The 25,723-nt window shown below is 36.3% G+C and overlaps 1 protein-coding gene and 1 long non-coding RNA gene across 7 annotated transcripts in view; one reads left to right on the plus strand and one right to left on the minus strand.

Annotated features, from left to right (window-relative positions):
- Positions 1-1,508: 1,508 nt before the first annotated feature.
- The window catches only part of Myc (bHLH transcription factor Myc), a 30,569-nt gene continuing 6,354 nt past the window's right edge, over positions 1,509-25,723 (minus strand). For 2 of the 6 annotated variants that reach the window (XM_083090575.1, XM_083090578.1), the window contains 2 exons: positions 20,590-21,495; positions 1,509-2,465 (listed from right to left, as the gene is read on the minus strand). In XM_083090575.1, coding sequence (XP_082946701.1) covers positions 1,762-2,465; positions 20,590-21,495 — 1,610 coding nt within the window. In that variant the 3' untranslated portion in view covers positions 1,509-1,761. Of the gene's footprint in view, positions 2,466-20,589; positions 21,496-23,480; positions 23,548-25,354; positions 25,506-25,723 lie in introns of those variants that run through there. The other 4 variants (XM_083090581.1, XM_083090576.1, XM_083090577.1 and 1 more) reach the window with 4 other exon arrangements.
- Positions 17,101-25,723, plus strand: part of LOC145966492 (uncharacterized) — a 35,357-nt gene continuing 26,734 nt past the window's right edge. The window contains exon 1 of the long non-coding RNA XR_014437055.1: positions 17,101-17,233. This is a non-coding gene — a long non-coding RNA (uncharacterized LOC145966492). The remainder of the gene's footprint in view (positions 17,234-25,723) is intronic.

The raw sequence follows: 25,723 nt of genomic DNA on the forward strand, positions 1-25,723 counted from the left end.
AGAAAATACGAAGAAAAAGACTTGTGCTAATTATAATAAAAGTAAAAGTAGATCAAGTTATATGTGGCATGTGTCAATGTGTCGCCTCACGTGTAGAGTATGTATGTACGTGTGTGTGTCTCTATCAAGAAAACCTACTCTCCCAATTATTGATGTATTTCAATTGTACGTGAGAAAAAGCGACATATTATATAAAGCAAATAATGGATACGCCACAAATACGTATACGTGGAAACGCTGTCAACTATTTCTACCTATCCATCTTCTTGACTGACTCATCGTCTCATGCATCGTGTTTCTACCTACCTATTTACTTGCTCCACTTAATTAGGTTGTGCATAGCCGAAAGCGGCTATTTAATCTTTCGCACAGGTTGCTAAAGAAGGCTCGAGGCGGGAAGATAGTGTTTCTATCAGGGTCGCGCGACGGTCATCGCCGAAGAGACCTTTTCCGCAGGAATTAAATCGCGAGGAAATATGGGAAAGCAAAAAGGGAGATACTATCAGTTAATTCGTGCCTTAAACTAGGTACCAACTGTGTCCGTGTGCGCAATTAAAAGGAGAATTTAGAATGCGCTGAATATCTGAGAGCCAAATCTCAAAGAGAGAAGTTTGTTTTGTGTCCTGGAAATATTTCGGATCTTTATATCCCACTATATCCTAATATCTCTTCTCGTATTCTTGCTGTCGAATCGTCGTCGCCAATTTCACATTAAGGATTTTGCTAAGTTTACATAGTTCGGGATAATTAAATGTTTACGGTAGATCGCACGCGTGAAAGAATAGAGACCTCGCATAATGATGATCATCGATTCATTGCGCACGAGAACGATTTCGCTTTTTCTGGCTCGATGATACGAGGAACTCACGCAACTCTTTTTCCTCGTGATCGGTACAGGTTTTGGAAAAAAATCGATTGCCAGCGACTGAAGTACGCGTTTTTCTCACTTTTTTTACCTTTATAATTTTTCTTTTATATATATATAAATATACGCAAAGTGGTCTCTAAAAAGTGGTTAGAACCGGTGCCAACAGACCTAAGACCGGCGAACCGGTCGGGAACCGGTAGTCAGGTTGTTGAGCAATATCGTGATAAGGTCCCTTCCGACCGCTCAACCGATTCGCTTTATCTACGCGACAGAAATTAAAATGCATCCGCCAATGATTCGCTGAAGTGCGGCAGATCGAACGTTCCGCGTGAAGATTGACATGAAGCGAATCGGTAAAGAAACGCGATATTAAAGACGAGATACCGCATATTTTTAATCAAGCCGATGAAAGCGGTATCAAGGGAGAATTTTCATGGAGCAGATCGAAGGAATTTTCAACTTTCGCATAATTTATCACGTTGATCTCAACAACGTCTGATTATTTCCGTGCCCGTAAAAATTTCATATAGATTCGTTTACGCGCACTTCGTCGTTAGCGATGCTGTTTCATTTATACAACGAAACAGCTGTGTAAAATTCGCACAAATTAAGAATAGACGTAAAAAAAAATATACAAATACACTTTCTCATTCGCTCTTTTATTTTTGTCACACACGCACTCCCTATATCATCACTTGCACTCCCTTAAATAATAATATCGTGTTCCCGCTCCACAGTTCTCACAATTTTAAGATCTTTGGCGTACAAATTATTACGTCCCTTTTCACTTTTGGCAGGATTTTATATTACATTCAATTCACACGTCGATATCGTTTACGTCACGTGAAATCGATCCGGTTCCCGCCGTGAGACTGCTAACGGATTTTCCTCCTTCAATATTGCTGTTGCAGACGACGCTGTATTTCTGCTTCCCGCCTGAGTTCTGCAACTCTCTGCCTGAGTAGTATGTTTCGACTTCGTTGTTTGGAGTACTCCTTCGCCAGACTATCGTTCGTAGTTTGTAGCGTCTGGATGTCTGCGAAGGCCCCGTTCAAGATAGCTACCTTTGATGCTTTCTCTTTCTTCGCTATCAATGGCACTGTCGCTTTCAACGTATCGAAACACTTCTTCAGGCTTATTCGACGCTGCCGCTCCATGTTGTTATGTAGATGCCTCTTGTCCGCTCCATCGTCATCGGCCCGACTCCAATTCTTCGTGTTTTGCCGTTTTTGTTCCCGCTGATACGGGTGAGCACGGGTCCGTTTCAGAGAGGAATCGCTTGTCTTATTCAAGCTGCTGATCTGTGCGGCTATCTTTCGTTTTATAGAGTTCGGACCTGGCGGTCTACCGCGAGGTCGGCGCACATCCGTCTTGACTTTGTTAGCGGCCAGCTGATTTGCATTGTATTGCTTCTGTGCGAAGCTCAAGGCCAGGTCATTTGCGTCGGGTTGTTTCTGCGGGAAGTTTAAGGCCAGCTGACTTGAACTGAGTTGTTTTGGTGCGAAATTCAAGGCCAGCTGGCGTGCATCGTGTTGCTTCTGCGCGATATTGAAGTATGTCGTCTTCTTCTCGTACGACACCACGTCGATCTCCTCGTCTGCAACAAAATCAATCGATTCATCTATTAAATATCGTTAGTACGAATGTAAAGATTATCATATTAAACGGTACATATCACGCAAACAGTATAATTCACGCTCGCATAATGCAATATATATAATAATATCTCGAATACGATTTGTCAACTTTGATCAATTTTTTTCTTTTTTCTTTTCTAAAAATTAAATAAATAGCATATGAAAATTAAATAACATATGAATAATATTTTACATATAAATTAACATTGACATCAGTCTGAGTTTTCGCGTAATTTATATTTAAAGAAAAAGAAATATAATGTGGCATTATTAAATTGCGCAAGCTATTTATATCATCAGATATTCAATCGAATGACTGTAGAGCAAGTAACAGAATGCTGTCCAAATATAAAATTCTGATTTGCATTTTTCAAAAATATCCATGAATAATAATGCACAAGAATGTTACTAATTAATCGTAAGCAGACTTGAAAACTAAAAGTTATCACTTTTTTGTAATAAAAATATCTTTGCGTTCAAAGTTAAAACCGAAAAATAGTTTCAAAAAGTACATAAAAATATCATTGATATTGCGAAACCATTTTCTTTTTATACTCGAAATCGTATATTGACGGATGTACGATAATATTTATCTCAAAATATACAGAGTTATCTCAAAATTCCTATTACAATCGAGTAATTGTTGTAACGAATAAATCATGATATTATTATTAAAAAGATTGTAATAAAATAAATATTGTGAAAATTAAAAAAAGAAAAATAAAAAGAATATTATATAATATTTATTATATTATAAAAATTATATTATTATCATTGTACTATTATTGTATCATTATTATTTATATTATATTATATTGTATCTCTCTCATTTTTATATTATTATTATTTATATTGTATTATATTGTATTATATTAATATTATATTATTATCTCAATATACTTTACAACTTTACATTATAAAAATACATTTATTATATCATTAACTTTCCCTTAAGAAACTGCAAACATTATTTTCAGGTGAAAATTAATCGGAGCAAATATTAAAATTGCAGTGAATTAGGTCATAAAAAATTAATGGGAGCTCTTTTGACAGCAGCGAATCCTTTGAATCATATGGCCACGGAGGCGGTTTAGGATGACATACAAAACCGTGGGCGTTTCTGCAAACCGTATCATTCGCGGCGCCTGGCACAATCGGTGGAAATCCGGTTGGTCCAGATTTTTCTCGTACGAATGTAGTCGCTAATTCTCTCATTTCCGTAAAACCGATTCAGCATTGTTACATTCACACGCGTAGGAAAAATAGTCTCTCTCACGATGCCCTCCAGCCCTAATCCGTTCGCGTTTTCTTAATTGTCGTAATATAATTCCATCTCAACGATCGTTTCACATCTGCCGCGCAGTTTATCTTATCTTTATTGAGTCAATTTTCATTCGCCTTTTAAAGTGATTCATACGTAATATAAAGCGCAAATAGGCTGTTATATGGGTTATTATACAACATCTCTGTTTCCCGAGTCGTGATTGCCGCGCGCGTCAAGCATTCCTTCGTTTCCTTCCATTTCCTCAACAACTCGTAAAAGCGGAGTGCTCGGTTGACTTCGCTACCGTCCTAACATTTTAATTAACGAAAAAAATTCACTTTACGAAGGAAAAAATTTTGTTAACACGTATTTGATAATTTTTGCTGATTAATAAATTCACCGAAATCATAAGCAATTTTATATCTACAGTCTTTATAAGCACAAGACTACTGCTTATATCCAAGGACGTTACGTTTATGATGTAAAAACGAAGAATTGTTTATAAATATTACTTTAATTGCTTATAAAAATATCTTTGTTAAGGGACATATTAAAATATATTTATCAGCAATTATTTTCGAAATTATTTCAACATGAGAATCAAAGCAAATAAGCGTAACACTAGAAGAGCAATTGCACTCGCGTGAACACGTTATAGGAATCCACGTTAATGTAGCAGCTTTGAAGAAGAATTCAATTAAAGTTGCTCGCTCTTGGAACTCTCGTCTTGCAACGTGCGTGCCCTTTCTGGCGCTGCTCCACAGATGCCGTAACATTTCAGTCGGAGCTCGCAAACGAGGACAAGCGGAAGGAGACGCTCCCGGAGGAACGAGGAAGAAAACGAGAGAAGACGTCCGTCAAGCTCGCGCGCGCAGCCACCGATATGCACGTGCACGAAAGCGATCTCACGTCAGTGCATCACCACGTGTTCGGTGCGCTCGGGAATATGAATCTCGCGCCGAAGTTGGCGCATCGCCAGGACGTCGTCGCCCGCGGTGGAAAAAATGCGAAACATCTAAAAATAACGGCACACTAACTAAATTGGTAAGAGAGACTTTGGTTTAGTCTCTCTGTCTCTTTCTTTTTCTCTTTGTGTCTACCTGTTATACGTGCCTTTATTCTGGCGCCTCTATATCTCCGACCCAACATCTTAATAATACTTTAAATAATAAAAAAAACCAAGATACTTTATCTTACATATAATTACAAGAATAAATTTTTAATAAATTAAATATGTCTGATTCTAAGATTTTTTTTTAGTTCCTCTTTGTAAAGGAATTATAATATTCTACAAATATAAATTTTATGGTCGTTGACTCACTGGGCAAGTATCTCCTCAGATTTTTCGCGATATTTCGCGATACTCATCTTCCCAATATATCTTTACGATATATTTAATTACACGTACGCGTAAAAACATGTGCCTGTGCATCTGTATGCGTGCACACGTGTGCGTGGCGAGTGGGAATCACGCGAGAACGTCGGGAACGCGGAAGTAAGATGCTGCCCGCACACAACTGAATGTTAGAATATATGCTAATAATCGTTAAGGCGTAGCGGAATTTATGACGTTTGTATCTCTCCGTGCGTTCGCGTGCATCGTGTAAACGCGATATCGCGCGAACATAAGATTATAGAGCAAGAACTCGTTCACTGACAGAAAGAACGACGGCGATCTTACGTCACTGCTTCCTAATTCATTAATCGATAATCGCATACCGACTCCGCCTACAAACGTTAAAGTACTAATTGAGTCTTACGAGGACGCGTGATGAACAACCGAGAGCAGGAGCGAGCGTTAAGCTCGAAATTGATCCGGCTCCCTCCGGGTGACTCTCGAAGCGAACTTCGCCGTCTCGGCAACGATGGTTAATTAAGTATAGTGTCAGTACTATATCATAGTCGATAATTCCTTCCACAGGGTATGCGGACGACGCGTGTCATTTCACGTGTCGATCGCGTAAAAATATCTTATTCGCACAGACAGCGCGTGTGTAACACTATAACGTTACGTAAAAAAAATTAGCGTCGTTTCATCAAGAGAACCGCACGACGAGGAATTCCTGACTTGGCTGAGAGTCTTCACTTCGCGCTCTATCAGAGATCCCTGACCGACATCTTCCGACACGCGTACCTCGGAGCGAGATTTTACGAGTAATCTCGGTATTTCGTGAATGTCACACGCGCCATCGTCGAGTGAGGAGGCCGCAAAAGTGGTCGGCGGCGTCTCGTCGCCGATGTAGCACGGTAGGTTGGGAGGGGAGAGGGGACTCTCCGACTGAGAGCGAGTACTCTACGCGAGACCGGCGAGGAGGAGAGTGGAGGGAAAAGCGAAGGGGGGGCAACGTCAATTCGCGGCAGCACGTGCAGCCGCGTAAGAACGACCTTGGGGGTCAGTGCTCTCCTCTCGCGTAAGCAGGCCATAGTACATAGTACGTCGACGCGAATCGATCGTCTCTCCTCTCTCTCCCATTGAGATAGGCGACGCGACGTCGATAAAGGAGAGCGTGGGAGGGAGGAAGGGTGGGAGAGGCGACGAGGGGAAGGGAGGAAAAGGATTCCTCTCCGCGTCGTATTGAGCGCGACGCCTCTGCTTAGGGGAGAGTTTGGGCGTGGATCTCCGGGGTGAAAGTACTCCCGCGCTTTTCCAGGTGGTATTCCTCCTCTTCCGGTCTCTCTTCTTTTTCGCAGGTCTTTTTCTCCCGAGAGCGCCAAGCACGGATGAACAAACGCGTGATTTCAGGGTCTTGTCAGGTTATTAGAAGTGGGATATTTTATATGCGCGTGGATTATTTTATATGGCAATAATAATTAATATAAAGCTATAAGAATTTTTTTTTCTTTAAGTTAATCAAAAGTTTAATAAAAAAATTAGGATTATATAATTTGAAGTGGCGGTGTTAATTATTCGTAAATTTTTAAAATAAGAATAATGAATATATATTTATAATAATTTTAAATAACTAGTAAAATAAGATTATGTTTGAAAGGAACATGTAGCATTTTCTCAGTTTAGATAAAGTTGAGCACTCAACCCAATTTACATCTTTATTGAGAATTGCGGATTGATTAGAAAAGTTCAGACAAGAGCAAACATAAATACTTCGATAAGAAGGAGAAATAATCTAATCAGAGAGAATAACACGTATGTACATTAAGGGTTTGCGAGAGTATCGCGCAATATCTGTCACGTCGAAAGAACTCTCGAGTATGCTGATGATGTTGAGTTTCGTGTTTCATGCGATAATCACGTAAGTTCCTCGATACCCGACGACCCGCGCGTCGATAACAACGTCCGATTATGCCGAGATGTATATGCGATGATTCGCATCTACATGACCTATGCAAACTTCCCTTCAAGCGGCTTTGACGTATTTAGAGCCGCCGTCTTTCAGTGATTATCACTTTCTCCACCACACACAACACTTGGAGATCTAGGCGAGACCCAAAAGAGATATTCCTCTACGATCTACTTCTGACGACCCGAATCAACTCTCATTCTTATTCGCGGGTTCGTAGAATTGACACTTTCTTCATTCATCGAATTCTCTAAAGATTCCTGATCTTCCAGAATGACATTTCTTTACAACATTAATTATAAACTTAGCAAAGTCAAATTCAACTAATTAATTAAGAGCGAAGATAATTTTTTAGAAAATTTAGGAAGATAATTATATAAAATTCAATAATTTATTAAAAATTCCTAATTATTTTCCGATTTTACGTGCTTGCATACACGTAGCATAAGAATGGTTCCGAATTTTTCATGCAAATTCGCGATTAATTTGCTGGAATTCAAGCAGAGCACATGTATGTTAGAATCTGTTTATATTTTTAAAATGAACGATCCTCTTTCTCGAGCCACATATGCGAATGTGACGCGATACGTTTCTCTTCCTGGTCACCCGTATATAAGACGAAGCCATAAATCTCTTCGTGCTCGAGCCTCGTGATGTGCAAGCATCGAGCCATTCATCAGTTACGAAAGTAAAGAGATTCGTCGCGCGAAAGGATTGAAACTTGGAATAAACTGACGCCGAAATAATAATGATTATACAAATAAAATATTTTATATCGCATAAATACTGTATTATTTTTGTTTAACTGGATTTATATGTAATTATACCAAGAGAAATCAATTTTTCACTAGCATCAGATTTTTTATTGCCTGTTACAAAAAAATATTAAACTGAAAATCTTATCGTCCGCGTTTGCATGTTTTATATTATATATTCCTTTAAAAATTAATAATTCTGTAAAATTTTAAAAATTAATAATTAAATTTGAAAATGGTTAATATATTCTTCGATAATATATGCAAAGCGTTCAATTTATTGTCGCAATCAACGGCACATTTCAGACAGATTAGATTATTGCGAATAATTATTTAAAGAAATCGTTTCTTTAAAGAAAATATTATTTTATAAAATATATATATATATATATATATATATATATATATATTTAATATAAAATTAAATGCGCATTCTATCGGCGAACACACCACCATGCAATTACTTAGGAGGTCTCGCCGTTCGTATGTGTTCGTTCGCATGTGGATACAGTCTATATCTCCGCAAACGGAGATATAGAAAGGTAGGGATAAATATCTTACGACAGATATGAGATATAGGAACGGTAGTATCTAGAGAAGGAGAAGGAAAGAGGAACGAGATAGTCGACGTCCGTTCCGATGACCAGACGCAATAAGAACACTCCCACGCGTCGATATAGCCGGCTACAAATCAACGATACATTTAGCAACCATCACCGGACGATTCTTTCTCGTCTGCCTGCGAGAAAGCGCAATCGAATGAGTCACTCTTGCGTTAAGCAGGCGCGCGCCTTTTACGCGCGGAATTATGTTCTCGCGAGGTGAGAAAAAATAGATGGTTTTATATTCGAAAAAGACTTTTGAAGATTTGTGTAATTCTTGGTTCCTAATATATATAATTTATGTAAATATATTTTAAAATGATATATAAATATTTAAATATAAAAATCTATACAAATATTAAATATATAAATATATTTAATATTTATATAGATTTTTATATTATTTTGATATAATTATAATATGTTTTAAAATGATATTTTGTTTAAACGACATAGAAATACTTCGAATGATGATTATTTGCAATAATCTACCTGTGAAACGTGCTCATTGATTGCGATTATAAATTAAAAGCTTTTCACATATATTATTTAGGATATATAGTATAAGCTATTTTAAAAATTAATTTTTAAAAGGGATGTCACGTGAAGCATGCAAGCGACGAGCAAATTTTCAATTTAATATTTTTTGTAACAGTCAACAAGATATGATGTTAAAGACAAGTTGATCTCTCTTGATAATTATATATAAATACAATCAAATAATAATCAATATGTAATCGTCATACTTATAAAATGCAGTCAAATATGACGAGAACGTTTTTTCTACAAATTTGCAAAATATGTTGACAAAATAATGGCGAGTCATAAGTAAGTGTAAACAATTTCTCAATATTTCCAAGGCATATAGACGACACAAGAAGAAGACGAAGAAGCGCACCTCTCATCGCGCAAATTACTCACGGAAAATGTCAGTCTGCTGTCTCATTCACCGTGTCTACTTCTCTGTCTTTCTCCTTATCTACCTATCTTTCTCTCCTCTCTCTTGGCATCCCTTCTCCATGCCTTTCCACCTATCGTTTTGAGAGTAGGTAGGTAAGCGACTGGCATACCTTGAATGAGAAATGCAATAAGAACAAGAGAACGGCGAGTCGATCGAGAGAAGAGGAAAGACTTTCAATGAGGGACAAAGCAATCTCGAACGTAAAATACGCGTGCGTTGCCGCCGAGAATAATTAATTGATCGATAATAATACATTGGGAATGTGAAAGATCTATTAACTTCAACACTAAAATATGTAAAGTAATTAAAACTTGCGTATTTAAAATTATTCTAAATTGTCTTAGATATTTTTTTTATCTTCGAAGAACAATATACAAAATATAAAAAAGTTTTATCCGAATAATTACTTTCTGTAGTTATATAACACTAAATTAAAGTTAAATTAATTATAAACAGAATAATTAAAAATACACAATTAGTTACGGATCTTCTTTTATCAAAATTATCTTTATCAAAAAGAAAGGAGAAAAATCACTCTTTAAAAAAAAAGTAGTTTAAATCGTTATTGAAGATACTGAGTCAACATTTTCAAAATAGATTTTGCGAGTTTGAGGATATTCGACTTGAGTTTTTAATTGTCAGTGCAAGAGATTTTGGTTAATTGATCAGATCAGTATTCTTTTTTTCTCTCTGTCTTTCTCTCTCTTTTCTTCGTCTGCACGTTGACCGGAAACGGGTATGCGAACTGAAACGCGTCATTCCTATGCGGGAATAACTGATAAATCTGTGGTTCGACTGAAAATGATAATTATGTTGTTATCTAAATCTTTGGAATAACATTTAAATAACTTACGTGAAAAATTTAAAATTATAATGACGCCCGCTTGGTAGGAATATTACTTTAAGCAATGCAAAGCAGGTATTAGCTTGTATCGCGGCTTTAAATTTAGCTCATAGTCTTGTATAATATTCTCTTGTAAGGAAAGTAAAGTTTAACGACTTCTTCAATTATTTAAAACTAGAGAGAAAGAGAGAAAGAGAGAGAGAGAGAGAAAAATTGGCAACGGCACTAACTTCAGAAATATAGCTTCGCAATTCGATATTAAATGTTTTAAAAATATTAGTTAACAATATATAACCGTATATAAATATAACAATTTTGTAGGAATATTACTTTAAGCAATGCAAAGCAGGTATTAGCTTGTATCTCGGCTTTAAATTTAGCTCATAGTCTTGTATAATATTCTCTTGTAAGGAAAGTAAAGTTTAACGACTTCTTCAATTATTTAAAATTAGAGAAAAAGAGAGAGAGAGAGAGAGAAAAATTGGCAACGGCACCAACTTCAGAAAAATAGCTTCGCAATTCGATATTAAATGTTTTAAAAATATTAGTTAACAATATATAACCGTATATAAATATAATTTTGTAAATTAATTGAGTTAATTGAGTTTAGTTGACTCTTAAATAGAGAACTTTTACAAGAGTATAATGTTGTTTTATTATTCCGGAAACTCTTCCCGTTAGAAAGTTCTAAGTGCAACTTCAGTCGGCGCTCTTACTACGGCACTTATCTGCAGTCTCTCCCACGCGGCCACAGTTAATGAATGAATGAATTGCGTCATCTTACGGAGATGCGCTTTTACGTACAGTCTCCGGTACAAAAATAGTCACCCACTTGCTCCCGAAGGAAAAGCGTAATTATAGCCAGTGGGAGGAGAGGAAGCGAAGAAGAGGAGGAAGAGGAAGAGACTGTAAAAGTGAGAAAGAAATGAATTTTATTACAGTCTATAAATGATAAGAAAACAGAAATAGAAAGAAATTAACATATTTAAATTTTGAAGGAAAATCTTTAAAAATGATTAAAATTGCAGGAAAAATAAGATAGAAAAAATTCTATCTTGTAATAAAATATTAATAAAAATAAATAAAAAAAAATATATATATATAATTATAAAATATTATTTTAAAAGAATATCTAAGAAAAAGATAATAACTTTAATAATGCGAAAAGATTGACAGACAAAGAAGGCGCGAGAGAACAGTTGATTTCAATTTGCTTAGATAATTAATAAAGAGTGCTTGGAATGTTAATTAATATCTTCGCGAGATGCCAAACCCGTCTGCGTGCGGTCGATAGCGCGAAGCGGAATTGTTTTGCAATAACCAGAAGGCGCGTTACATTCACAGAGAAACTACAGTTCAATGATATTAGAATACAACCCACATCAACCGTTCGTATTACATATGTATTTTAATAATGGACCGCTTGACATTTTCCTCACTTTCGTACGATGGCTTTCGCAACGCAACGTTAGTCAGGGTAAATTCAGTACCATATAATTATTCCGCCTCTATTAACGTCCGATTTCCTTTTCAACCAATCATTGACTTTATCAGCCCCGCTGTTTTCCATAAAACATAAGATCGCCAGGATTACATACATTCTAAATGTTATATTCGAAATAAAAGAAAAGCAAATTGAAACTTGAAGAATGTATCAAGATATTGGGGTCAATGATTATTATTTAGCAGTATTTATCAGCGCGAAACTATTAAAAGGAAATAAAATGAAATAAAACGTTGTGGATTCTACTGCAGATTTTTAAGAATCGAATATTCCGCGATTTTCCTCGCGTGACGACGAAACGGAAAAACCACCTGCGACCTCACCTGTTTCCCCGAAATCGGAATTGGCTTTCGGACGCGCGTAGCATCGCGCACGTGACCGATGCGTGCGCCTGAATTCGCGGAGGCGCGCGCGTATCCCAATTCGGATGCAGCGCGCGCAAGTGACGCGCCGTTTCAACACGCAACGCGACTTTCCTGGAAGCTACAAGCGGGAGAGATTTGCATGAGGAAACGGAATGAAGCGGCGGGGCCTATGCCATCGATGGGAAAAGAACCTGGGTGGGGTTGCGTGCGCGAATACCACGAAAGGCGGCTGCAGACGTAAGACGAGTCGGCGTCTTCCTTGAAACACGTCCACCAGACGATGCCAAATCGCGCGAGATGAGTCAAGTTGCGTGCGCGAGAAATTATCCGGCAACGGGTATAAAAGTCACTGCAAACTCTCCAAGTTCCTCCAATGGACTCTAATAATAAAATAAGCTATATATTGCGCGCCTCTTGCTTATTTATATCTATTACGGACGGAGTAAGTCCTACATTCTCCCCTCTCTCCTTTGAATTTTTTTATCATTTTTATTTCTCGCGATAAAAAAAAATATTTAGATTATTTAAAAAAAACAAAAATTTTTTCCATGTAATTTTTAAATTGAAATAAGGATGATATGTGCATTCTCGCTTATAATAATTATCCCTAAAAGCAACCTAAACGTAAACGCGAGAAAGACGGTCAGAAATGGCGGAAAGTTCGGCTGAAAACCGATCCACCGGCCGACGGTTAATCACTAGATCCCGAGATGCGATCTCGATACGGCGAACAAAGTGCACTCGTTTTTTGCCGGTCGCTTAGCCGTCCTGGTCCTCACCTGGTGATTAATCTTGCGAGACACGAGATCGAGCGGTTGGCCCGAGTTCGTGGAATTTCATGCTCCCTCTTCGGTCCAACCAGGAATTTCCTGGCTCCCTACTATATATTATATAGCCGTGCTTGCTCTAGCGTTGGTCGCTATTGCTATCGTCACGTTCGCAAGGTCTCGTGTAATCAGCGGCGCTAAGCACTTGGCGCCGGAGACTCACACACGCCCGACAAGTGTGTATCAGTTTACGCAAGAGGAAAATTCACGGAAAAACCTTAATCGCATGCATACTTGCGATAAGTAGCTACGTTTTCCTTATGAATCACAATCTAAATTTCTCGTTAATCCCATAGACTCTCAAATTTGCGAGAATTTACACATTTTCCGAGACGCTTAAAACAAAATAAATAATTATAATTTATAAGTTTGTGTATTATAATTATTTTAATTATAATATATATCGTATTTATATTATATATAAATTATAATTAAATATATATATTATAATTATTGTTTATAAATGATATACTCTGAAACATTTTTTAAAATATCTTCACATTGCGCATGCTCGAAAACGCATTGATTAATTATATCATTTAATAAATGACCCATTTAACGTTTCTAATGAAAGATGTAAATAATAATAATTTAAAGTCATTATATTCGCGCATCTTGCATAAATACATTTTAAGTGATTGCGAGAAATCAAGTAATGATGTCAAAGTATGACACGAGAAGTGAACAGGAATATCACATGTAATGCATATTGAGAATTGCCTCTATGCGGGAAGCTATTACGGACAATTGTCCGATTAAAAATGAAACACGCTTCCCTTTAACACCAGGATTCAGTTCTCAGTGATGAATCATCCTGGTACACGTCGGGTCTATCTCGCTACACGATTCAATGTGACGGAACCCGCTCTTCTGAACAAGTTTTGCGATCGCCAATTTTTAGATTACAATTCATTTCGCATCTACTTAGAATACCTCCAACTTCGTAATATTAAGTCTCTGCTTTTAAGAAACGAGAGAAAAAAAGAAAAAAAAAAGAGAATAAAAGTTAAATATAAATTAGATTCTGATAAGCATTTTTTATAACAGTCGAGATTTTTAATTTTAATTTCTCATGATTGATACGCAACGTCATATTTATAAATAAATTCCCCCACGCAAGGCGATTATATTGTAAGTCATATTAATTAAATTAAAATAAATTACTCGCCAAAGAGAGGAAGAGAGAGAGATCCGAAAGAAGCGTCCGAAAGGTAAATGCCAGGGGGGCGCCGCGCCCGTTCGATACGGCGTTGAATATTCCCCTTTGCTGTACCGGTGAGCGACTACGGCGCGAATGGCAAAAAGGCTTAACCGCATTCCGGCGACCATTTAAACCACCGCGGCGGGGTCCCACGCCTGACCGCAAGCGGCGATCGGCGGACCGGCGGACCGGCCGGCCGGCCGGCTATCGGTTGACGTCATTTGGCATCGCGCGACCTTCGAGTTCCCGCGCGATCGAGAGCGCAGACTCCGTCGATCTCTCTCTCTCCCCGGCTATGCGAAAGCAACTTGGCACTAGAAGGGGGGAATCGCTCGGCGCGAAGAAACGTATCGTTCGATGCGCGACGAGAAGAGACGGTCCCTTGCAACTGTAGCAACAATTTTCTAGATGCGAAAAATTAATTGAGGTAGATAGATGATTTAGCAAGTCTAGAGGGAATTTATGTCTGAACCGTTAATAAAATTTAGAAAAAAGTCTCTCTGTGATTCATTCACAAGTTAATTACGTTTGTTATAAAGTTTGCCTGTCGCTTCTCATAAAGATCGTTTTATATAGATGTATCATATTCATCATTCATATTTATCCAATGCATAATTAATATTTGGCAAAAGGAAACCCTAAATTTGTTAGAAGTATTATTGGAGATTGCTGCTATAAATCTTATATGTTGCCAATAACGTTCTAACAGATCACAAAAAATAATTAAATAATTTTTTTATTACATGATGCAAAAACTAGATAAATTTTTTTTCGTTTCATTTAAAAATCTATCTACATTAGCAAAACATTTTTTGATTATATATGTATTAAAATAAATTCCAATTTATAGATTGCACATGTACCAGATAAATATCAAATGAAACAAGATAAATATAATAATGTGAAACAAGAGTACTGTATTATATATGTAATATAATTTGTTCATTTAATTTAATATCTGCATGTCAGAACAATCAAATTAAGAGGCTTAATTCTTATATTTTAACTTCTTTTAAGAACTTCTTTCCGTGACTTATTTAATGTACGGTAAGTAACAAATTATTACATTTTTTAATTCCATTTTTTATTTCAAAAAACCATATCAAATATATTTGAAATATCAAGTATATTTGAACAAATTATATTATATATAAGTGAGAAGAGAAGAAAGAGAGAAGATATATTGGCGATTTAATTTAATATATCTTGCGCACAAAGTGAGGAACCACCTTAGTACGAGGATGAGATCGAAGGCCATATGTATGTACTTGCTTCGAAAAATTCAGATCATGAATCCGTTAATCCTTACGTGATATACAACACGGAATACGCTCAAACATATAATATACTGGCATCATGGATTAAAATTTATCGACCGTGAATAGAAAAAGAAGCGAATAAAAACGGAATAAAGTCATTCGGTTTATCTGTGCTGGATGTTAATTACTTCATATTTTCTCCATAAGAAAATAATCTGACAGGAAAGGAAAAAAAAGTAATCAATGTGTTCCTCCTCTCTCGAATGAATGACAGAGAAGGAGGCCATCAGTGCAGAGGTCCGCGAAGATATGAAAAAAAAAATGGCAGCGCCTCGGTCGGGCAAAAAAATAACAGGCAAGGCTGTTTATCGCAAGTCGTAATCAGGAATTACGTAAAAATCGACTCAATTATTTGCGTACGTATCGCGTCCTACCATTTCGCGCCAATCGAGATAAGGGATCGATGCGTTTCGCGACGAAAGTCATCTCGCCCGGTTCAATAAGCGGAGAAACGATTATACAACTTGGTAAAAATTTACGAGCGCGATTAACCCGTTCGTTTGTATCAGTGCGAATAAAAATGTCCGCGTATTTCGTGCTAAGTGCGGCTACAAATCTCGGCCTGATAACGTCGAGCGCGAGCTTTTTACATGCGACTGATAAAAAAAAAGGAGAAAGAAAAACACGTAGGACAAAGTTATCAGCGAAGGGGTGTCGAAATGTAATTTTTCGCTTGACAGATCAATCACCTGCGCGTTTCACTGACCTCTGACCAACCGGCGACTTGCACGTCGGTGAATTCCGCCAATTACCAATTACGATCGGGCAACGCCAAGGTCGGATCTACGACGTGTCCGGTCACACGCCACTATTGTCGTCGTCTTGGTCAGACTTATTGAGCCGTATGTGTATATGTGTGTGGGTGGGAGAGCTCATTAAACCGCCGAGAGCCGAGAAGAAGCGCGGCACTTTGAAGGAACCCGCAGTCCAAGCGTGTCCCACCGTCTTGCCATTTGTAAAACGCATTTGGCGCTTCGTACACACGTTCTCGAGATCCTCGTAATGACTGCTACTTGAGCCATTCGCGACCAATGTTGCAAGATTGCGACATCCGACATTGCCATCATTATTCATTCAGATCTCTATTTTACATCTCGAGCTTTAAAACGGTCTCGAGATACGATTGTTTCTTCGCACGATTACGTGAGATAAGAATTAGTGTACGTTCAAATAAAATAGTACGTCATGCTTTACGCGAGTGTGTTGTCTCTCATTCACGTTCTATTTACATGTTCGCGATGATTCAGAAGCGAGAGAGAAAAAAAGAAGAAAAATACGAAGAAAATTGCCAAGCTAGAGATTGATAACAGATCGATCAAAGGTCAAACGTATCACGCATACACTCCATTCTAAGATCGCCATGTATTTCGATATCCTCATCTCATTTCCCGCCAAAAGTAACGTGACGATCCTGCTAACACCTACGTAAAAACGAGAGATAAGAGAGCCGATGATGGACGCTACGTAACTGACCAAGTACCGCTGCGAGCGAGAGGCGGTAATCATCTTACGAGCCAGCGCACGTACGTGTCTGGGTCACGAGCGAGCACGTGTGTGCATTCCACGCGCGCGCGCGCGCACCCGCGGCTCTTCCGCACGCGCATCGCGTGCATATGAATACGTAGTGCGCATACGCACGCACACACGTGTCGGCGGCCGATAGACGATGTCGCCATGTGGTGCAACATACTCTCAGGTGGCGAACGGCGCGATTTTCCTGCCGAGCAACGTGGATTGCGACGCTGGTGGCAATTATGCGGAATGCTCTCCGGCGTGATTTACGAAAGGTAATGTCCCGATTCCGCGGCCATTACGGATATTTAGTTACGGATATTTAGTAATCGCGCGAAAAACGCCCCATTACCCTTAATCTCGCGTTCACGGTATTCGTTTGATACTTGCCTCGCGTTTAAAAAAGCGATAAATTTTTTTATAGATGTAATAATTGTAGAATAATGCAAGTAATGTAACTCTTTACGTGGAAAACAAATAATTTAATTTTTTTTACGATTATGCTCTTTAACGATCAAAAATAAAAAGATAATTATTGCGAAAATTATTTTCATATATTTCTTAAATTGTATATATTAATTAATTTATTTTTTTTTTCTCATTTTATATTTATTCATTAAACAGACAAAATGTATGTATGTTTTTATATAAATCTTAAATTCTACCTGAATTTAATATTTACTTTTTAAACTTGTTTACATTTTTATTTTGCATACTACATACATATATGTTGTCCGACTCAGTAAAAAATTTGATGATTATTGAAAATATAATCCTACTTGAATTCCATCAAATCAAATGCTTGAAATTATACGACCAATACATGTGCATTTTATTGTCCATATTTACTTCGCGAAAAATAAAAATAAAAAACATCTGTTAGAAAAAAAACATCAATCATTATACGTGCGGCTTATTCGAGTTATGCAAGTCGCGCACGAGTGCATGCCTTCTCGCTGAGAATCATTATAGTTACATACGGTATCGCACGACACGTGACGGAATGACACCTGTTACGAGAAAAATTCGCGCGACATGTTCTGAAAACGCGTGAAAAACCGTGAAAATAATCGAAAGAATTATTGTACGATAACATTATCGCAGCTCCAGATTCGTCATAAATCATTAAAAATCATACGTTTTCTTTCGATATTTTTTATCGCGCGAGTAAATAAGTAATCTATTATTAATAGAAATTCCGATTGACATCGATGATTTAATAGATGCTTTCGATTTCTTGAGATTAAAAGATTGAAACGTGTCAATTGAGTCTTTCTTATCATATTTATAAATCGGATTTTCTTTTTTCACCATTATTTTCTTGCCGTAAAATATAATTTTCGGAAAACTGAGCAATCGTGATATTTCTGGGAAAACTGGCGTCTCGGAGATCTTAATTCATATACAGTGTACGCAAATCGATAGATAACTTTCGATAGATAACTTTCCTAACCTCGACACAATTTTGCGACACGCGCGAAGATACATACAAGATATCTACAAGAGAGGAATCTGTTCGACTCGGTCGAATCGCCAGGATCGGCGTTATGACAATCTATCAACTCGCCTCTCGCGTCGATGGTAATCGGTAATCATTGGTGTCATTGAGAGAGAAACAGTGCCGAGAGAAGCTGGCAATTAAGTCACATTTACGACGCTGCCAAGCGCGCTCACAATATCCTTCGTCAATATTGACTCAAGACGCGGGATGACGATGCGGCGCGAATCAGACTTTATTGTCTGTGGTATTTTGAAAGAATGCACGAGTACGCTCGATATTTTTCACCTCATACCAACGAGGATGGTTGTACAAGCTGAGAAACGGACTCTACGTGCTAGCACTAGTAGAAAAATCTACTGAAGGACCGCGAGCTTCGTCCGCGGAAACGCAATGTGCATCGTACATTTAATGATTGTTTAGCGAGACGGCAACCATTTCGCTGAAATACACCTCGAGCGAATACACTGCAAATATCGTACGAGTCCTAGAAATACCATCGAGCGCCTCCGGCATGAAAATTCATAGAAGATTCATACAGTGTGGTTAGCATAGCATTTACAAGTTAAACAGATTTTAAGGATCTCGGAAGGACGAAGATAAACTCTAAACGAGAGAGATTCATCTCGCGTGTCTGAGTAAATAAATTGCATTTATACGAAACAATGTTCTGGGAAATTTGCATGATACTCGAGGTGCGTGTGAGAGATAAATAAAAAATTGCACGATACATTATTCACGTGTGATCGATGGCGAGTCGTTCGATAATTGTGACCGCGAAGATGCTAAAATGAATTTGCGTCACGGGTGATGAAGGTGATACATGTGTTGTCACAGCACGTTAATAAGAAACGTGTACCGCGATATCCTGGTCGTTATTTTCAAGACACGTGGACTTTAAGGTCCATTTACACTCATCCACGAGTTAAATTCCATATGAAATGCAAGTAAATAGTTTACACAATTCCATATCCGTCCTATCGATATTCGTGATATCGCTGATATCATTTTCACGGGATGTACCGATATGGCAAATATAAATACTTTCATCTAGTTTTAAATTTTTGAGTCTCATTTTGCATCAAAGAGTTCGCGATATCAAGAGTGTTCTTGCAAATATTATTATTCGAAAAACGAACAATGAAAAATTAATTAAACTACTGCAACACGTCGAAGTTCATGATCTTCCCCAAAATATCTTGACGAAAAAATCATCAGAAAAAAATTAAAAAACAAAGAAAAATGATATCACGGCTAATCCATCTTTTGATGTTGTTTTTTAAAATTGACTGACTGTTTCAAAAAATTTATGCGATTCGGATACGTAAACAATCAATTCGATCCAGTATGGATAAGTGTAAATAGACCTTTATCGAATGACACGATGACACTCGACGCGGAACACTCGGCGCATTTCCTTCTCGTTGCTTTCTTTTCTTTTTTTTTACTTCTTTCCTTTTCCTCGCATTGACGAATCAATTCCACGGCGCGCGCGGCACGAAATTCTCACGGGATCTCTCTTGCAATAAATTACTGCTCGAGGACATCGGTCTGCCGACCTCATGGTGCATGGAACGAGTTTCTCAGTCATCGCACTCGCTCGTGTTTGCACGATGACGAATAATCGAGTCCTTCGCGATTATACACTCATGCGGGTACCCGAATTTGGCAGACTGTACTCAATTAAGCACGTCCTCCCCGATCCTTGATATCGTATCGAATGCGTGATATTTCTACTGGCGCTACTCTATTTCGATTTTTTGCAGCTTTTTACTTTTTATCCCCGACGACTTTGAAATAAGGAAGAATATAAGAAAAATGAAAGAATGAAAAATCCGTCGAATAAAACTTATTAGTCGTCGAATAAAACTTATTAGTGAGTACGAGCGATTTATTTACTTGTTAGTGTAAATTATACTCCACTTTATATAAATATTTTATATACTCCACTTTATATAACTTCACAGAGGCTATAAATATCGTGCGTCTTTAATCTTAAACTTGTTGCAAATTCACGTTTAATTATCGCGAATATATTGTTATAAATCGGGTTTTCGCACAGTCGCGCAGCAAAGCTAAATATTGCATACTCTTAAGTCCGAATAATAAGAAGAAAAAAGATGAGAGACTTACCGGTTTCGGAAAATGTCTCTCGCCTCAATCGCTCCAGACTTCTGGATTGATAGTAGCTGTGTTCCTCGAGGGGATCCTTTTCCTTATTGATGTCACTCTCCATCGATGCCTGTCGTTGCTTCTCCTTCCTCTGGCGGGTGTAAGGTCCTCTGCCGACCTGCTGACCGACACCCTCGTTCTCCGATTCCCTGCTCGCCGATGCCGCACCCTCCGATATGTAGTCGGATAATCTCTCGTGTACGTTCCGACTATTTTGAAAAATCGACTCCTCCTCGTCCACCTCAGAGCTCAGCGGTGACGCCGATCTTGGTGAATCGCCGTCGCTCTCAAGCATCTTGATCATCCGCCGACATTCCTGAGAATTACCTATTGTTGTATTCATTGTTGGTGTATTCATCAGCGGCTTCGCCAAGTGCAAGTGCGGCGCTGACAAAATTGCAGAGTTGACTAAAGTTGCATGCGATTTAAGAACGCTTCTCCTTGGTGTGATTTTTGGACTTCGCGACCATTGGGAAGAACTACCGTTCTGTTTTATTAATGTCGGTTTATTACTTACTTCATCGAGGCGACGATAGTATTCGGGTGTACGCACGGGCATTAACGGACTAGAGTTTAATGTTCGCTCGCTAAAATCTTTTCGTATAAATATAGAGTGCAATGGAAACTCGGGACAACAATATGAGAAATTATCGTATTCCTTAAAAGTCTTGTTCGTAATCCGCGACCACGAGGCGCCATTCCAGCAGGAACTGACAGATTCCAATTTGTCGAGTGAACCTTGTCTATATTTCTCGAATAAAATTTCATTTCTGGTATCTTCACTAATTAAATTTTTTCTCCTTTCCATACTGTCGTGTTCCCTTTTAAATGCTTCTGTTTCTTCCTCGATCTTGAAATCCTTCACAACTAGAAAATAAAAAAAAAATTTTGTTAAGTAAAGTTTTTTCTATAATCTGATAAAAAGACTATAAAGAGCCAACGCAGTTGTAAGGCGTGAAATTTTATGAGGACGGTCAGTTCAAACGATCCTTTCTTCTTAAATACAAATGATCTATACAAATTTCACGCCTTACAACTGCGTTGGCTCTTTATAGCCTTTTTACCAGATTATCCAGTTTAATTTGTTATTTTTGAGAGCCTTTTATTTTTATTTTTTATTTTTTCTATAAGTTTTTTTATATTTTTATGTAAATTAATTAATAAAATTACGTAATATATATTTAATGCGTACTTGTTACGGCAAGAATATTAAAATATTATGCTTACATTGTTCCGCAAAAATTAAATTAATAAAAAAAATAAGACCAATAAAATTCAATTACTAAGAATATAAATCAATGACATTAATTAAAATTCTCGATATACGTTAAAAAAAAGATTCATATTATGAATAATCAAATTTACAATTTTGCGAACACTATTTTATAAATTAATATCAATAAAAGGCAATAGAGAGCATATAAGCAAGTAATATTGCAATCAAAATGTAGGAAAGAATATAAAACAAATATAGTTAAAAATACAGTAATTTAATAAAGCAAAAAAAATACAAAAATAGAAATCGATTTATAACGGACGTTTCTGGCTCTTGTTTTGAGCCTTCTTCAGCGCAAAAAAATTAAGCAATATAGGAAGTTACAAAGATAAAAACAGAAAAAAGAATGAATTAAGATTAATAATCTAATTTAGACGAGGTGTCAATAACGCATGAACGCAAAATTAATAGGCGTTAATCCAACCGTTGGCTCTCCAGATTAAAAGAATAACATTATTGTTTGGCGGAAATGAAAAGTGCAGAATCAAGATTTGAAAACATTGACAAGTGCCTCCTAAAAATGGCACCATCCGAATTAGTCCGCTAATAAAATATGAAATACAAAAAAAAGGAAAACTTACAATAAATTGTTCTGCCAGAATATGATCGTTGGAGAGGCAACGTGATATGTATGACGATCGATTACTGTCGAAAACGCTAATAAGAAATATAAACATATACCCTATATACCTAAGTATGACATATACCTAAGTATGACATATCAATACTTAGGCAGACTGTTTATAAAACTATGATAAACAGACGGCAAATTTTCTGTGTCCGTTTGCAAATTTAAACCATTTTTCTGTCTTTTAATATGCAGCATTTCAGATATCAGCCTTTTACTATACAGTGACGTTTCATCCAAAATCTCAGCATCATCCCAAAGAAAATCATGATTATATTGCAGTCTGTGATTAGTAATTACTGAGCGATTAACATAATTTCTATTAATTTCCTTTTTTTTGTATTTCATATTTTATTAGCGGACTAATTCGGATGGTGCCATTTTTAGGAGGCACTTGTCAATGTTTTCAAATCTTGATTCTGCACTTTTCATTTCCGCCAAACAATAATGTTATTCTTTTAATCTGGAGAGCCAACGGTTGGATTAACGCCTATTAATTTTGCGTTCATGCGTTATTGACACCTCGTCTAAATTAGATTATTAATCTTAATTCATTCTTTTTTCTGTTTTTATCTTTGTAACTTCCTATATTGCTAAATTTTTTTGCGCTGAAGAAGGCTCAAAACAAGAGCCAGAAACGTCCGTTATAAATCGATTTCTATTTTTGTATTTTTTTTGCTTTATTAAATTACTGTATTTTTAACTATATTTGTTTTATATTCTTTCCTACATTTTGATTGCAATATTACTTGCTTATATGCTCTCTATTGCCTTTTATTGATATTAATTGATTCTTCGAGAGCTTTTCTTTATGTTTAACTATTTTATAATAAAAAAATAAATGTATAAATTGATATAAGTGGCAATACGAGTCTAGTGTCGATATTATTACACCGTTATTTATTGTACAAAAACAATCATGTAAAAACATTCATATAATAAGTATACATGTGAGTGGATAGCGAACGTTTCGACCTTATTTTTGGGTCATCTTCAGCGCAAATGTAAACGGACAAAGTAATGATACAATAGAAATATTACAAAATTGGAGTCAAGCATAAGTGTGCTGTCTAAAAATGCGTTACAGCTGAATGATGCAGTGTCTCATTGTCGCTTTGACGATGTCTGTAATTTAATAAGTCCGAATCCTTCAATAAATAAATTACATACAACCGAACAACAATTTGAATTAATGTAATAACTTAAAAGAATTAGGATAAATGAAAAGACTAAAAAGTAGATAAATAAAAATAAAAATTTAAAATTTAAACAAATAAGAAGTTAAAACTGTAAAAAGAGCACAAAAAATTCTCACTTACTTCCAGACATCGAAAACAATGGCAGACCGTAAAGGTGAAGAGAAACCGATCATATCATCCTCAACGACAAAATTTGACTAGTCCTCGAGATAAAACGAGGCTACTTTATAAAGATGTCAGAGCGAGTCGATAATAATATATAAACATACGCATGCGCAAAGTCACAAAAATTCTAATGTGGTACAAGAAATAAAACTATTAAATTTTTGGTAAATTATTAATAATGCTTAACTAATGCGAAATGTTATTTATTAAGAGACAAAAAAATGGTCTAAATTTGCAAACGGATACCGAACGGTTACCCGAAATTTATTTAAGCATTGTTAATAATTTACCAAAAATTTAATAGTTTTATTTCTTGTACCACATTAGAATTTTTGTGACTTTGCGCATGTGTATGTTTATATATTATTATCGACTCGCTCTGACATCTTTATAAAGTAGCCTCGTTTCGTCTCGAGGACTAGTCAAATTTTGTCGTTGAGGATGATGATCGGTTTCTCTTCACCTTTACGATCTGCCATTGTTTTCGATGTCTGGAAGTAAGTGAGAATTTTTTGTGCTCCTTTTACAGTTTTAACTTCTTATTTGTTTAAATTTTAAATTTTTATTTTTATTTATCTACTTTTAGTCTTTTCATTTATCCTAATTCTTTTAAGTTATTACATTAATTCAAATTGTTGTTCGGTTGTATGTAATTTATTTATTGAAGGATTCGGACTTATTAAATTACAGACATCGTCAAAGCGACAATGAGACACCGCATCATTCAGCTGTAACGTATTTTTAGACAGTACACTTATGCTTGACTCCAATTTTGTAATATTTCTATTGTATCATTACTTTGTCCGTTTACATTTGCGCTGAAGATGACCCAAAAATAGGGTCGAAACGTTCGCTATCCATTCACATGTATACTTATTATATGAATGTTTTTATATAATTGTTCTTGTACAATAAATAACGGTGTAATAATATCGACACTAGACTCGTATTGCCACTTATACCAATTTATACATTTAATTTTATATTCTCGAATCTGACATTTTTAATAAAAAAATAAATGTTATTAAAATCTTATGATAAAAAGAAAAAATATTTCCGATTATTTTTTGATAATATACATATTGAGATAATTTTGGAATTAAAATATTGATCTCCCATATAATATTTATTTTAAATTATTTTTGACATTAAAATATATGCTAATACTCTTGCTATTTTAGAAAAACTATGAAATTCCACGTAGATGTCGAAAATGGATTTTTTTCTTAAATTCAGTGATTTAACTATAAAAAAAAAATATATTTATTTCTTAATACTTGCCGCCGCGGATTGCAACACTTTATTTCATCGCGATAGTAACGCGTGAAACTGTAATAATCGTAGTGCTAATGCATTATTGCGTGTGGTAACAATAAAATAATGTGATTAATAGATTTATGAATGAAGAGCGTGATAATCAGCGTGTATACTATTAAAAAAAAAAAAAAAAATCCTTACATACTTTCCATTGCGATTCTTCTTCCTCCGCCTTCTCAAAGTTTTTTAAAATTAATCAAACACATACTTACGTACGCACATACAAAAAATATATAAAATATAATAATTAATAAAATATAAATATAATCTAATATTTTTTTCAATACATAATTATTAATAATATTCATTATTGCAAATGACATATAATGGCACTTCGCATTCATTATCTACGAAATTATTTCGACTGTCAGTAAATGATAGACGATTATAACGTCACAATGCTAACTTCTTCTTTTTTTATTAAAAGAAAAACGTCCCAATGTCCTCTTTTACTTATATATGATGCGACATACAATCTATAAGAGTTTCTTTGCACTACATTTCGTTATT

This window comes from Camponotus vicinus, unplaced genomic scaffold, assembly GCF_025532165.1.
Source record: "Camponotus vicinus isolate PSW18456_S1 unplaced genomic scaffold, iyCamVici1.0 SCAF_2, whole genome shotgun sequence".
NCBI classification, from domain to species: Eukaryota; Metazoa; Arthropoda; class Insecta; order Hymenoptera; family Formicidae; genus Camponotus; species Camponotus vicinus.